At 43.8% G+C, this 16,232-nt stretch overlaps 1 protein-coding gene across 1 annotated transcript in view; it reads left to right on the forward strand.

The window, feature by feature from the left end:
- LOC140732660 (dynein axonemal heavy chain 6-like) overlaps nt 1–13,239 on the forward strand; it is a 549,473-nt gene extending 536,234 nt beyond the window's left edge. The window contains 5 exon segments of the mRNA XM_073055353.1: nt 5,695–5,807; nt 6,806–6,912; nt 7,388–7,545; nt 10,497–10,643; nt 12,592–13,239. Coding sequence (XP_072911454.1) covers nt 5,695–5,807; nt 6,806–6,912; nt 7,388–7,545; nt 10,497–10,643; nt 12,592–12,810 — 744 coding nt within the window. The 3' untranslated portion in view covers nt 12,811–13,239.
- The last annotated feature ends 2,993 nt before the right edge of the window (nt 13,240–16,232 follow it).

The following is a 16,232-nucleotide window of genomic DNA, read 5'->3' on the forward strand; positions in this document are numbered from 1 at the left end:
TGTGGAAGACACTAGCAGTAGGGTGGAAGTTCCAGCTGTCAGGAGTCATGAAGTGTGTGAAGTTACCATTACCACAGAGAAGGTGCTTGGGAAACTGAAAGGTCTGAAGGTAGATAAGTCACCTGGATCAGATGGTGTAAGAAGACCGTGGAGACGTCAGTAATGATCTTTCAAGAATCACTAGATTCTGGAATGGTTCCGGGGTACTGGAAAATTGCAGATGTCACACGACTCTTCAAGAAGGGAGAGAGACAAAAGAAAGGAAACTATAGGGCAGTTAGTCTGGCCTCAGTGGTTGGGAAAATGTAGGATTTGATTGTTAAGGATATGGTTTCGGGTACTTGGAGGCACATGATAAAATAGGCCATAGTTAGCATGGTTTCCTCAAGAGAAAATCTTGTCTGACAAATCTGTTGGAATTCTTTGAGCAAAAATTTCTTAACAAGCAGGATAGCCAAAGGAGAATCGGTTGATGTTGTGTACTTAGATTTTCAGAAGGCCTTTGACAAGGCAGTTTTATCTTCTTCTTCTGACTAATAATGGCGGTTGGCAGTCCAACTTAATGGTGCATTACTGGCACCAACTGGACTGAAGTGTGGTGTGGAAAGTTTGGAAATAAAACCCTTACTATTTCTTTCCAAATGAAAACTAAGTTACCCCAAAAAGCCCTATAGATTGAAAATAAGACAATATTGTAATTAAATTAAAGTCACTCCCATAACTTAAAGCTTTTACATGAAAACTATCAACCATTAAAGATAGTTATGCAGCCTGCATTTGCTTTCTTTCAACCTTATATGCTTCACATTGTAAAAGAATATGTTCAACTGTTTCATAATAATGACAAAACCCACACACCCTAGAGTGATATTTTCCAACAAGGTATAAGGAATAATTTTGCCTAGTATGGCCAGTCCTAAGACGAGCCAATATAATTCCTTCCCTTCTTGTTCTACCCCCTTCTCCCATCAATCCAACAGTTTTATGTATTCTGTAAAGGTGTCTCCCGTTATGCCCATTATTGCACAAGTCTTACCATAATCCCTAGGTTTTAGCCCCACCAACCCCTGAGCTTCTGATTTGCTAAGTAGAATGTCAATATCCACAGTTGAACTTTTGACAGACAATCAACCCACTCATTCCCTCAACACTTCTTTGTGCTGGAAAAAGGCATGTAAACCAAAACCTTCTATATGAAATAAAGTTTGAAGAACTTCCAACAGTAAATCTGACCTACTGCTAGAATGACCTGTTTTAAGACTAGTCAAAACCGAAAACAAATTTGAACAAATTATAACTTTGCAAGGACAAATTTCCTCCACCCACTATAAGCCCAAAATGATGGTAACCAATATATTGATAAATGGTTAGTAAAACATTTCTTTATTGTTACCTGTAATTCAGGCACAAAAACAGCCACACCAACATTCCCAGATTCCCAAGAGAAAATCTGTAGATGCTGGAAATCCAAGCAACACGCACAAAAGGAGCTCAGCAGGCAATGTTTTGAGCAGGACTGGAGAAAGAAAAGGGTGAGAGGTAGATTTAAAAGGTGGGGAGGGGAGAGAGAAAGACAGGGTGATAATGAAACCAGGAGGGAGAGGAATGAAGAAAAGAACTGGGAAGTTGATTGGTGAAAGAGATACAGGGCTGGAGAAAGGGTACTTTGATAGGAGAGGACAGAAGGCCATGTAAGAGAAAAAAGGGGGAGGAGCACCAGAGGGAGGTGATGGGCAGGCAGGGAGATAAGGTGAGAGAGTTAAAAGGGGATGATGAAGGAGGTGGGATTGCATTACCAGAAGTTCGAGAAATCGATGTTAATGCCATCAAGTTGGAGGCTACCCAGACAGAATATAAGGTGTTGTTCCTCCAACTTGAGTGTGGCCTCCTTGTGACAGTAGAGGAGGCCATGGACTGACCTGTCAAAATGGGAATGGGATATGGAAGCGGCCACTGGGAGATCCTGCATCTTCTGGCAGATGGAGTGTAGGTGCTCGGCAAAGCGGTTGTCCAATCTACCTCGGGTCTCACTGACATACAGGCCACACTGGGAGCACCAGACACAGTATATGACCCCAACAGACTCACAGTTGAAGTGTCACCTTACCTGAAGGACTGTTTGGGGCCCTGAATGGTAGTGAGGGAGAAGGTGTAGGGGCAGGTGTAACACTTGTTCCGCTTGCAAGGATAAGTGCCATGAGGGAGAACAGTGGGGAGGGATGAATGGACAAGGGAATTTGCGAGTGATCTCTGCAGAAACCAGAAAGTGGGGGGAGGGAAAGATGTGCTTGGTGGTGGGATCCTGTTGGAGACAGCAGAAGTTCTGGAGAATTATGTGCTGGACACAGAGGCTGGTGGGGTGGTAGGTGAGGACAAGAAGAGTGCAGTTGAGAGCAGCGTTGATAGTGGAGGAAGGGAAGCCACTTTCTTTGAAAAAGGAGGACATCTCCTTTGTTCTGGAATGGAAACCTTATCCTGAGAGCAAATTTGGCAGAGACAGAGGAACTGAGAGAAGGGGATGGCGTTTTTACAAGTTACAGGGTGGGAAGAGGTATAGTCCAGGGAGCTGTGAGAGTCTATGGGTTTATAATAGACATTGGTAGATAAGTTGTCTCCAGAGATTGAGACAGTGAGATTGAGAAAAGGGAGGGAGGTGGCAGAAATGGACCAAGTAAATTTGAGGGCAGGATGGAAGTTGGACGAAAAGTTGATGAAGTTGACAAACTCCACATGGGTGCAGGAAGCAGCACCAACGCAGTCGTCAATGTAGCTTAGGAAAAGTGGGAGACAAACACCTGTGTAGGTTTGGAACATAGACTGTTCTACTTAGGTGACAGAAAGGCAGGTTTAGCTGGGTGAGTGCCCATGGTTACACATTCTGTTTGAAGGAAGTGGGAGGAGCCGAAGGAGAAATTATTAAGAGTGAGGACAAGTTCCATTAGATGGACGAGAGTGGTGGTGGAGGGGAACTGGTTGGGTCTGGTGTCCAGAAAGGAATAGAGAACTTTGAGGCCTTCCTGGTGGGGGATAAAGGTGTATAGAAACTGGAAATAAGATGATGGAGCCAGGGAACTTGAAATCATTGAAAAGATCCCGAGCGTGTGAAGTGTCATGCATGTAGGTAGGAAGGGACTGAACTGGGTTGGGGGTGGGGGATAAAACTGAGTCAAGGCATGCTGATATGAGTTCAGCCTACCTGGATGAGTGGGTTTGTAGATCTTGGATTGGAGGTAGAAATGGAAGGTGTGGTGTGCAGGAACTACAGTATGAGGTTAGTGGCAGTGGATGTGAGATCCCCAGAGCTAATAAGGTCAGTGATGGTGTGGGAAACAATGGCCTGGTACTCCTTAGTGGAATCCTCTTTGAGGGGTAAGTAAGAGGAGGTGCCTGAGAGTTGTCGTTGGGCCTCACCAAGGTAGAGGTCAGTCTGCCAGACTACTACAGCACCCCCTTTATCTGCTGGTTTGATGGTGAGGTTAGGATTCGTGCAGAGGGAGTGGAGAGCAGAGCGTTCGGAAGAGGTCAGGTTTGAATTGGAGAGAGGCATGTCGATGGCTGATATCCCATTGGCATTTGTCAATGAAAAGATCCAGAGCAGGGTGTCCAGGAAGAGGAGGAGGATTGAAGACAGGAGAAGGGATCATCAGTGTGGGGTGGAGAACCCTTGCCAAAGAATTTTACTCAGAGATGGAGGTGGTGGAGGAAAAGCTGAGCATCATGACGGGCCTGTTATATCATCTTTTGATCCATCAATAAAAATGTTTAACATATCACAATAATTTTCCTTAACATATTGATGAACCAACAGACTCTAAGGCATATCAAGATGCTTGGACTTCATTAAATCATGTAACCTAAAATCAACTAAAGTCATGGGGAAAAAAACAATGTGGGGTTATTGAAAAAAGCTACAGTGGGTCATATTGCATAATGCAGCAAACCTAGCATGATAAGAACCCAGCCACCGAAAACTAAAAATATTCTTCTTGTGATTTTCCCAACAGTCTTCCAACACCCTTCTAACAAGGTGATCATTTCTCTGTCCCCTCATATTAATCCAGTATGTTAACATCAACTTCACCCTCCGCAGCTGTAAGAGTAATTGTCCCATTTTAACCAGTAAAGCCGAAACAGGAGACGGCCTTACTGCACCACAACCCAGTCTTGAACCACATCCAGACATGAGAGTGCTTAACAAGCTACAAGCCCATGGTATTACAGGAAAGATTCTGGCATGGATAAAGCAGTGGCTGATTGGCAGGAGGCAAAGAGTGGGAATAAAGGGAGCCGTTTCTCGTTGGCTGCTGGGGACAAGGGTCTGTGTTGGGACCAATTATTTTTACATTATGTCATTGATTTGGATGGAGGGTGCTTGAATACTCTGGGCCTGTATTCACTAGAATTCAGAAAAATGAGGGGTGATCTCATTGAAACCTATTGAATGGTGGAAGAGTGATGTGGAAAGGATATTTCCTATGGTAGGGGTGTCTAAGACCAAAGGACATGTCCTCAGAATAGAGGGGCATCCTTTTAGAATGGAGATAAGAACATAAGAAAGAGGAGCAGGAGTAAGCATCCGGCCCATCAAGCCTGCCCTGCCATTCAATAAGATCATGGCTGATCTATCCGTAAACTCAGCTCCATCTACCTGCCTTTTCCCCATAACCCTTAATTCCCTTACTATGTAAAAATCTATCAAACTGTTTCTTAAATATATTTAGTAAAGAAGCCTCAGCTGCTTCCCTGGGCAGAGAATTCCACAGACTCGCCACTCTCTGGGAAAATCAGTTTCTCCTCATCTTCATCCTAAATCTTCTCCCCTGAATCTTGAGGCAATGTCCCCTAGTTCGAGTCTCACCTACCAATGGAAACAACTTTCCTACTTCTGTCTTATCCATCTCTTTCAAAATTTTGTATGTTTCTATAAGATCCCCTCTCATTCTTCTGAACTCCAGAGAGTATAGTCCCAGGTGACTAAATCGCTCCTCATAGGTTAACCCCTTCATCCCTGGAATCAACCTGGTGAACCTCCTCTGCACTGCCTCCAAAGCCAGTATATCCTTCCTCAAGTACGGAGACCAGAACTGCACACAGTAATCCAGGCCCTGTATAGTTGCAGCATGACCTCCCTGCTCTTGAATTCAATCCCTCTAGCAATGAAGGCCAACAATGAGGAAGAATTTTTTAGCAAGACAACAGTGAATCTGTGGAATCCTCTGCCATAGGCAGCTGTGGAGGCCAAGACTTTGTGTATATTTAAGACAGAGGTTGATAAATTCTTGTCTGGTAAGGACATGAATAGATAAAGGGGGGAGGCAGGAGATTGGGGCTGAGAGAAAAATGGATTAAACATGATGAAATAGTGAGGAAGACTCAAAGGGCCAAATGGCCTAATTCTGCTCCTATATCTTATGGTCTTATGACTCATTATCCTATCAAGTCACGCTTGCTGTTGCCTTGGATAAGGACTGTGAGAACATTTTAATGTGGTTGACGGAACAGTTAAGCTGATTACACTTTACAATGTTACGCTGTATTTTTAGCATCAGTTTTCTTGCAGCGAGAATTACAGAGAGCCAGATACTTCTCGAGTGATGGCTCCAGAAGCAGCTTCATTAAAAATAGACAGACTGATGCAAGCTGTGCATGACACTTTTCAATCTGGTGTTCACCACCATGTATCCTTCCACTTAGCTCCATTCATATGACTCATGCAAGCCTCTTGGGTCATGGATCGATGACCTCGTAGACCGAGTGAACTTTTTCAGGACCTGGTCAGTGCAATTTGTGGCAGGTGCTCAACAGAGGTAAGAACAATGCAATCCCAGGGTCCACCTTCAAGAAAAATCCTCAGCCCTCAGGCAGATCCACAAATTCTGTAGCTGTGTAGGTCCCCACACTTCAAAAACATAACCTGACCCCTGGGAAATTAGCTGGACTCCAGATACCAACCACACAAAGCCAAACACTTGACACCCATTCAACCCGAGAACACAGAATATAGAGTGCAAAACAGGAACAGGCCCTTGCCAAATGAAACTAAATATCTTTGGCCTTGATATGATCCAAATCCCTCCATTTCCTATGTGACTTCCCTAAGTAACACCTCTATTATATTTGCTTTCACCACCATCCCTAGCAGCACATTTCAGGCACGCACCACACTGTAAAAATAACATCTCCGTACTTCTCCTTTGAACTTTCCGCCTCTAACTTTAAATGCATGCTCTCTAGTGCTTGAGGTTTCTTTCCTGGGACAAAGATTCTGAGTGTCTACACCACATATGTCATACACAATTTTATAGACTTATATCATGTATCACCTCAGCTTGACACTCCAGGCAGTATAATCCAAGTTTGTTCAAACGCTCCTTAGAACTGATGCCCTCTAATCCAGGCAACCTCCTGGTAAACCTCTTCTGTGTGCTTTCCAAATCCTCCACATCCTTCCTGTATGCAGCAACCAGAACTGCCACAATACTTCATGTGCAGCCTAACCTGTGTTTTATATTGCCACGACATGACTTCCTTACTTTATGCTCAGTGCCCCAATCAATGAAGGCAAGCATGATGCCTTGTTTACTGCCCTATCTACTCATGCAACCACTTTCAGGGAGCCGTGGGCTCGACTCCAAGATCCCTCTGACATCAATATTGTTAAATGTCCCCTTCCATTGTCCTTCTCACTTCAAATGCAAGTCCTCTGGTATTTGACATTCCTTTAGTTCCTGTTGATTGAAATATAACTTGGGTATCAACTTACTCGGTATGATTCAGATGTCTTTACCTTTCCAAATCACCACAGGATTGCGGTTCTTCAGGAGAAACCTGCATCCCAGTGGAGTGTTACCCAGCAGGCCTGTAACGTGAACCCATCTGCCTTCTGGCTTTCAGCATTCTTCTATCCACAGGGTAAGCCACTGACACAGCTATGGGATCTGAGGCTGAGCATTCATACTGTACTGTCTCTAAGGCTGGGCACTCACACAGTACAGGGTTTGGGAGTGGATATTCACATTGAACTAGGTCTGTAGTGGGTCTGGTACTGGAGACTCACATAGTAATGGGAACAGGACTGGGCATTTACACTGTAGCAGGTATGGGAATCTGGGCAGGTCCACTGGACCAGAGGCTAAACCCTTCCCCCAGACCAGACACTGACCCAGAACCAGATGTTAGGCCCAGACTGGAAGTTGACCCCAGAGTGGACATTAACCACACCCCCACCTCCCAGACTGGACATTGACTCCAGACCACATATTGATCTCAAATCAGATATTGATCCCTGGACTGAGACTCCTGCAATGAATCATCTTTACCTGCACTGTGGGTGAGTTGTTGAAGTGAAGTAATTGGCTTGGCTTGAGACTAATGACCATCTTTGCAGGATTCCTGGTGGCTCTATTACAGAACCATGCCCGGAAACATGGTGTGCCGATGGATTCTCTCACCTTCAGCTTCCACATCCTACCCTTCAGTAAGGACACTGAGGATCATTCCAGCCTCACAAAGCATCGATCCAATACCTGGACAAATGCCTTTAAGGTAAGTGCAGGAAGTAACCTCACCGCATGGCTGTGGGCACATTGTGAAGTACGTTCAGAGTTCTTGTCATTCATAAAACCATAGAATCATGCAGCAAAAATCAGGCCACTTTGCCCAACTTGCCCATGCTGACCAATGGGAACCATTGGGCACTTGGTCCATCTCCTCTATTCCAACGTGGTTCAGGTGCTTATCTGGACACTTCTTAAATACTGTCAGTAACCCAGCATCAACCAGTCTCGCAGACTGCCAGGTACTCACCGCTCTCTGCGTAAAAATAGAACAGAGATCGCTACCGCACAGTCCAGGCCCTTGGACTCACAACGTTGTGCTGACGTTTTAACCTACTCCTAAGATCAATCTAAGTCTTCCCTCCCACATAGCTCCTTCATTTTCCTATCACCCATGCCTATCTGAGTTTCTTAAATACCTCTAATGTATCTGCATCTATGACCACCACCCCTGGAGGGTATTCCATGCACTCATCATTCTCTGTGTAAAAAAACCTACCCCTGACCTGCCCCCCTATACTTTCCTCCAATTACCTTAAAAATATGCCCCTTTGTATTAGCCATTTCTATCCTGGAGAAGAATCCTCTGGCTATCCTCTCGATGTATGCCTCTTATCATCTTGTACACCTTTATCAAGTTGCCTCTCATCCTCTTTTGCTCCAAAGAGAAAAGCTTTAGCTCACTCAACATATCCTCATAAGACATGCTCTCTAATCCAGGCAGTATCCTGGTAAATCTCCTCTGCACCATCTCTAAAGCTTCTACATCCTTCCTATAATGAGGCAACCAGAACTGAACACAATATTTCAAGTGTGGTCTAACTAATCTTTTATAGAGCTGCAACATTTCTTTGTGGCTTCTGAACTCAGTCTTCTGACTAATGAAGACCAACACCCCATATTCCTTTTTAACCACCCTATCAACTTACTAAAATCCATATACATCACATTTACTGCTCTACCTTTATCAATGTGCTTTGCCACATCCTTAAAGAATCCAATCAAGCTCATGAGGTATGACTTGCCTCTCACAAAGCCAGGCTCACTATCCCTAATCAGACCATGCTTCTCCAAATGCTCATAAGTCCTGTCTCTAAGAAATTTCAATAGTTTGGCCACCACCAAAGTAGGACTCACTGATCTATAATTTCCAAGATTATCCCTTCTCCCTTTTATGAAATAAGGAATAACATTTGCCACCCTCTAATCATATGGTACTGTTCCTGGGCCAGTGAGGATGTAAAGATTTTTGCCAAAAGCACAGCAATCTCTTCTCTTATTTCCTGAATATCCCACCCAGCCCCAGGGACTTATCTATCCTAATGTTTTTCAAATCTTCCAGTACATCCTCTTTCTAAACATTGAAATGTTCTGAAGTATCAGCTTGCTTTGTGCTCTCCTCACAAACATCAAGGTCCTCTCACTGGGCAGTACTGAAACAAAGTATTCATTAAGCAGCTCCCCTATCTCCTCCAAATCTGTGTACTTTTCATCTTCTATCCCTGATCAGTCCTACCCTCATTCTAATTGTCCCTGGGACAATTACACAGAGAACAGCCTTGGGGGTTTTCCTCAATCCTATTCACCAAGGCCTTTTATGGACTTTTCTAGCTCTCCTAAGTCCATTCTTCAGCTCCTTCCTGGCTACCTGGTAACTCTCTAGAATCCTGTCTGACTCTTGCTTTCTAAATCCTAAGCTTTTTACTTCCTCTTGAAAAGATGTTCCATATTTCTTGTCAACCGTGTTTCCTTCCCCCTACCATCATATCCCTGCCTCAGCAGGACAAACCTATCAAGAACTCTATGCAGTGCTCCTTAAACAACATCCACATTTCCTTTGTGTATTTCCCTGTGTACACCCATTCCAAATTTACGCTCCCAAGTTCATGCCTAATTACATCATAATGCGCTCTCCCCCAAATAAATACTTTCTCATACCATCTCCTCCTGTTTGTGTACGAAGCTATGGTAAAGATCAGAGACTTGTGGGCACTGTCTTCAAAATGCACACCCATTGAAAGGTCTGACACCTGACCTAGTTCATTGCCTTGCACCAGATGCAGTATGGTCTTTCCAGTCAGCCTGTCTACATGTTGTGTCAGGAATTTATCCTGGACACATCCAGCAAATTCCAGCCCATCTAAACCATTTGCACTAAGAAGGTGGCAATCAGTATTAGGGATGTTGAAGTCACCCATGACAACAACCCTATTATTTTTGCACCTTTCCAAAATCTGCCTCCCAATCTGCCCTCAGTGTCTCTATTGCTATAGGGGTGGGGGTCTGTAGAATATTCCTAATAAAATGACTGCTCCCTTCCCGTTTCTGACTTACACCCACACTGAATCAGTTGACAATCCCGCCATGACGTCCTCCCTTTCTGCAGCTGTGATACTATCCTCGAGTAGCAATGCCACTCCCCTACCTCTTTTACCTTCTACCCTGTTCCATTTGAAACATTGAAACTTCGGAATACTCAGCAGCCATTCCTGCCCTTGTGACAGCCAGGCCTCTGTAATGGCTAAGATGTCATAGTTCTATATACTGATCCATGCTCTAAGTTCATCGCCCTTATTCCTGATATTTCATGCATTAAAATAGACACTTCAACCCATCCCATTGATGCAATTTTGCCCTACCAACTACCTTTCTGTCCTCACAGTCTCTCTACATGCTGCATCCATTTGCATACCAACTGCCTCAATCACACTGTCCTATCACTCTGGTTCCCAATCCCTGCCAAAAGAAGAAAAAGTTTCTCTTCAGATTCCTTCTAAATCTCTTCCCCGACCCTAAACCTATGTCGTCGATTTTTATCATCCTCTGATGTGGGGGAATCTATCCTATTTACCCCCTCATATCCCAGGATGGGTTCTGGGGGGTGTATACAGGGCAGGGTCTGATGGACAGACTGAGCTTCAACCAGCATTCTGCTTACAGGGCAGAGCTGCTCCAGATGATGGGGCTGTGCTGTTTGGTTTTTACTTGGATGGTGCCTCCTGGGACCCCGAGGTAAAGACACTGAAGGACTGCAGCGTGGGCCAGAGATTCTGCAAAATGCCTGCAATACATTTCCTACCTGTAAAGGTGAGACCTTAACTGAACTGTGAACATTTTTCAAAATTCAAAGTGAATTTATTATGCAAGTACATATATGTCGCCATATACCACCCTGAGATTCATTTTTGTGGCTATACTCAATAAATCGAATAAGTATAATAGAATTAATGAAAACCTATACCAACAGGGAGGACAACCTGTGTGCAAAAGACAACAAATTGTGCAAATACAAAAAGAAAGAAGTATTAAGAAATAATAAATAAATATCAAGAATATGGGATGAAGAGTCCTTGAAAGTGACTCCATAGGTTGTGGGAAGAGTTCAGTAATGGGCAAGCAAAGTTAAGTGAAGTTATCCTCTGTGGTTCAAGAGCCTGATAGTTGAAGGGTGGTAACTGTTCCTAAACATGGTGGTGTGAGTCCTGGGGCTCCTGTACCTTCTTCCTGATGGCAGCAGTGAGAAGGGAGCATAACCTGGATCGTGTGTGTCCTTGATGTTGGATGCTTCTTTCCTGTGACAATGTTCTGTGTAAATATTCTCAATGGTGGGGAGGAATTTACCCCTGATGGACTGGGCTGCATCCACTACTTTCTATAGGATTTTCCTTTCGAGGGCGTTGGTGTTTCCATACCAGGCTGTGATGCAACCAGTCAATATACTCTCCACCACACATCTATAGAAGTTTCTCAAAGTTTTAGATGTCATCACAAATCTTTGCAAATTTGTCAGGAAGTCGAGGCACTATCATGCTTTCTTCATAATTCCACTTGTGCGCTGGGCCCAGGACAGGTCCTCTGAAATGATAACTCCGAGGAAATTAGAGTTGCTGATCCTCTTCACCTCTGATCCCCCGATGAGAACTGACTCATGGACCTCCAGTTTCCTCCTCCTGAAGACAATATTCAGCTCTTTGGTCTTGCTGACATTTAAGAGGCTTTTGTTATGGCAACACAGCCAGATTTTCAAACTCTGTCCTGTATGGAGATTTATCACCACTTCTGATTCAGCCAATGACCATGGTGTCATCAGCAAACTTAAATATAGCATTGGAGCTGTGCTTAGCATCACAGTCATAAGTGTAAAGTGAGTAGATTAGGAGACTAAGCTCACAGTTTTATGGTTCATCTGCAATGATGGAGATTGAGGAGGAAATGTTGCCAATTCAAACTGACTGGGGTCTGCAAGTGAGGAAATCAAGGACAATTGCACAAGGAGGTATTGAAGCCAAGGTTTTGAAACTTATTGATTAGCTTTAAGGGGATGATGGTATTGAATGCTGAGCTATAATCAATGAAGAACATCCTGATGTATGCACCTTTGCTATCCAGATGTCCCTGGCTTGAGTAAAGAGGCAATGAAATGGCATCTGCTATGGACCTGGTGTGCCAATAGGTAAATTGGAGCAGATCCAAGTTGCTTCTCAGACATAGAATCTGTACTGAGACGTACCCAGGGAAGGACCAGAGCCAATAGGAACCCAAGCACTTATACTAAGCCCTTTGTGACAAATGAGAGGGTGTTATGCCTCATAGTTGGTCTGGATATGATCTTTTACCCAGAGGTGAAAGGTCAGTGTCCAGCACAGCACAGTGGCAGGCAGTCCTGTCTCATAAATTCTTACAATCTCACCAGCAAAGGTAAGGAGATACTTGATTAGTTGTGGAGTGAAAGGTTAATGGGATGGGTAGGAAGGTGAAGCTGAGATAACTAGCAGATCCTATTAAATGGAAGAGTGGATTCAAAGGGTTGAATGACAACTTCTGATTCTAAAGTTCACCATCAGTGTGTGATACATGAAAGTTCATGATCAGTCTATGATATGTGAAAATTCACCATCAGTCTGTGATGCATGAAAGTATATCATTCGTTTGTGATATCTAAAAGTTCAATGTTAGTGTGTGATATTTGGAAGTTCAATATTAGTAATATTTGATGCAAGAATGTGTAATTAAAAACATTTTCATCTCATTTCAGATTGACAGCCGAAAGGGATTGTCTGGGCTGGTGAAGCACTCTCCAGTAGGGGAGCAACATTACGAATGTCCCATGTACAGGACCTCTCAGCGAGCTGGCTCCCTCTCCACTACTAGCCTGTCTTCTACCTTTATAATTGCAGTCCACCTCCCCACTACTCTGCCTGCCGATCACTGGGTGTTGCGGGGTGTGGCCCTTGTGTGCCAGATGGACAATTGACCATTCTGGCTGTATCTCCTCTCTCCTTGCAAGGAGAAAATCCAAGGATGATTCAAGATCACCTTTCTCAATCAGCCCTGAATTCCATGATCCTGATTGCATTGTTCCGCCTTCTCTGCTTCCTCTAGGTTTCCAATATCCTTCTCTCTCCTGACCAATATTCCAGAGTTCATTGATATCCTCCCATTTTGGAGGATTAATGTTGTTTCCATTAATCCCCTCTATTGGAAAGGGGTTTATTAGTTCTGCTCAACTTGTCACCCCGCCCCATGTAAAGCCCTCTATGTTTCAGCCCAGGAGACCTGGAGCTGATTTTGTCCCTGTGTGCATGTGTGTGCTCATATGCTGATATGTATGACCTCAGGATTCTTCATGAGCACTCACCATGTGTGATATCTTGTTTCACACCTAACATTGCCACGTTTTACAGAAGTGATCAATTCTCCAATGTTTGCTTAATTAAACAATATGAATGGTTTTCTACTAAGTCTAATTCTTTGCACTTATTTCATCTCCATTCCTGTCCAATCTCTTCATCAAAATTAGACAGTGATGAGAGACTTTAAGACCATATACAATATAACAGGAGAATTAGGCCATTCTGCCCATCAAGTCTGTTCCACCATGTAATCATGACCGATTGTTTATCAATGAGCATTCTCCTGTATTCTCCCCATAACCCTTAATCCCTTTACTAATCTAGAACCTATCAATCGTTGCCTTAAAAGCCCCTAATGATTTGGCCTCCAGAGCCCTCTGTGGCAACAAATTGCACTTGTTCACCACCCTCTAGCTAAAGATATTCTTCCTTGTTGCAATTTTCAAGAGACAATTTTATTCTGAGGCTGTGCTTCACATCTGAGACTCTCCTAATAAGGGAAATATTCTCCCCACATCCATTCAATCCAAACCTTTTAGTATCCAGTGGGTTTCAATAAGATTCCCTTCATACTTCTGAACTTCATCAAGTACAGGTTCAGTGAGGCCAGATCAGGATCTAGCTGACTGTTCTCACAGAGTCAGTATGGACACACAACTGAGTGGCCTCCTTCCATCTATTAAATCTCCTATGTTCCTCTGAGTGGCTCCCAAGTCCTGGAGTATGGTCAGGCTAGAGAGGATGCAGAGAGATGAGGCTAAGGAGAATCTCTCCAGACTTGAGAAAAGTGGACATTGGTTAGCCCAATAAGTCTGAACCAACGAAATCAAAATATAATGGTGCAGAACTGGTTAGGTGACAGCTGAATTCAAATTACGGTTCTGGTCACCACACTATAGTAAGTATATGACAGCATGAGAGGTTGCAGAGGAGATTCACCAGGATATAGCCTGGGATCGAGTATTTTAATTATGTGGCTGGATATGTTTTCTATGGAGCAGGAGAAACTGAGTGGGACCTGATAGATGTGTACAGAATTATGAGGGATACAAATAAGTTAGACATTGCAAATGTTTTCCCCCAACTCAGAGGTGTCTAAAAGCAGGAGGCATGGGTTTAAGTAGTAATAAGTTTAGAATAAGTTTGAGGAAGAATTTTTCACCAGAGGATGGTTAGGATTTGGAAGTAGATATCCTCACAACATTGAATGCATATTTAAAGGAGGATTTGAATCTCCATAGAATGGTCAATCCTAGAAAATGGAATTAGTATAGATAGGTACTGGGGTTGTCAGGGCTGGACTATTTAGGAGCAAGGCCATGTGTAATGGATAGCAGGAGTGGTTTGGCAGCGACGGACAGTAGGGGTGGTCCAGATGCAGCAGACTGAATTGTTGACTTTTGGAACTCAAGGGTTTCTTATGTAGCCCACCTGGCTTGCTGCTCACATTCGTCTCTAGGGGAACCAGCTTTCGGCCCCGCCAAACAGAGTATTCAAGTTTGGGTGGATGCTGTGTAATGCACCCCAGTACAAACCCCCAATGCAAAATATCAGACAGTACACGATATGCAATTAAATGATTACACTTTATATCTCTTACTTTGCTATGTGGTTAGTAGAGAAACAAAATTTAAAAGAAAAATGGCGCCACTTTTATTAAATAGTTCATGCACAAAAATCGTTGGAGCTCATGCCTCAGGTATTCCTTCATAAACGACCTCCAGACCCTCGAATTCCCGTATACACCGTCCAGTGATCACCGAGCACTCTCCGCACTGGTCCTTCACTGTCCTCAACCGAGAACCCGTGAAAAACCCGGCTCCCAGACACACAAGAAAGAATAACATTTCTCCCCATTGGTTAGCCACCCATTATCAGTAGCTATAACCCAAACATCGTGGCTACAGAAAAACCATGACCTCAGCAGTAACCATTACAGAGAAATCATTACAGTTACATCCGCAAACAAATGAGGGTTGCTTCAATTGGCAATTGAATCCTTCATGATGGGATAAGAACGTCTAGGTGCCAACTATAGTACAAGAAGAATGAGATCCATTTTGCAAGGATGTGAGTGTACAACGTACAGGACACTGCTTAAAGAGTGGTACACTTCCCAGTAGCTCTGAGATGATTATTACAATTTTGTTTATCTGCTATTAGGTAAGGCATTATAAGTTTCCATGACATTGGAGTGCAAGGAAGATTTACATGAATGTTGCCATTACATGGGCCTGAATAGGATAGGATTGGAGTGACCTAATGGAGGGTATAGATATGGTCAACGCACACAGTCATTTTTCCCAGGTAAAGGAAATCAAGAACTGGAGGGCATAGGTTTATATTGAGAATTAAAAAATTAAAAGGGACCTGAGCAGCAACTTCTTCATGGGTGGCAGGTATGAAATTAGTTGCAGGAGAAATGATTGATGTAGATACAATTACAATATTGAAACGACATTTAGACATGCACATTGATAGGAAAGGTTTCATCTCTAAACTTTAGAGGGATATGGGCCTAATGGGACTAGTTTAAGCAGTCGGCATGTACAAGATGGGACGAAGAGCCGATTTCCATGCTGTCACGACGGCTAAATCGACCAGTTTAAGTGAGAATATTGGCATGTACAGTTGGCCGAAGGATCTCTGTGACTCCATAAAACTCTTCTCGGGCTTCCAGCCGGGTGCAAGTATCGATTTTAACCGATGTTTCGATGGCAAATTCTGCCATCTTCACCAGGACGGCATCAATTAAGTGTTGTGCTGTCGAAGCAGTTGATCCTATGGCCATTGCGAATGCGATGTTCTGCTACCACCGATTTCCCCGGGTAACCCACTTCCTGTGCTCCATGATAGGGGTTTCCACCGTCCCGTCCGGCCGATATACACTGCTCCGCATTCTGTAAACCCAACCGTCCCGAGTCCCGGGTCATCTCCGACTCAAAGAAACTAGGATTTCAGCTCCTGTACAGGTTTGAAATTGTATTAATCGGGACCAACACATTCACTCCGCCCGGCAGTCCCCACTTTGTTCTCAGGGACC

This window comes from Hemitrygon akajei, chromosome 9 (assembly GCF_048418815.1).
Source record: "Hemitrygon akajei chromosome 9, sHemAka1.3, whole genome shotgun sequence".
NCBI lineage: Eukaryota > Metazoa > Chordata > Chondrichthyes > Myliobatiformes > Dasyatidae > Hemitrygon > Hemitrygon akajei.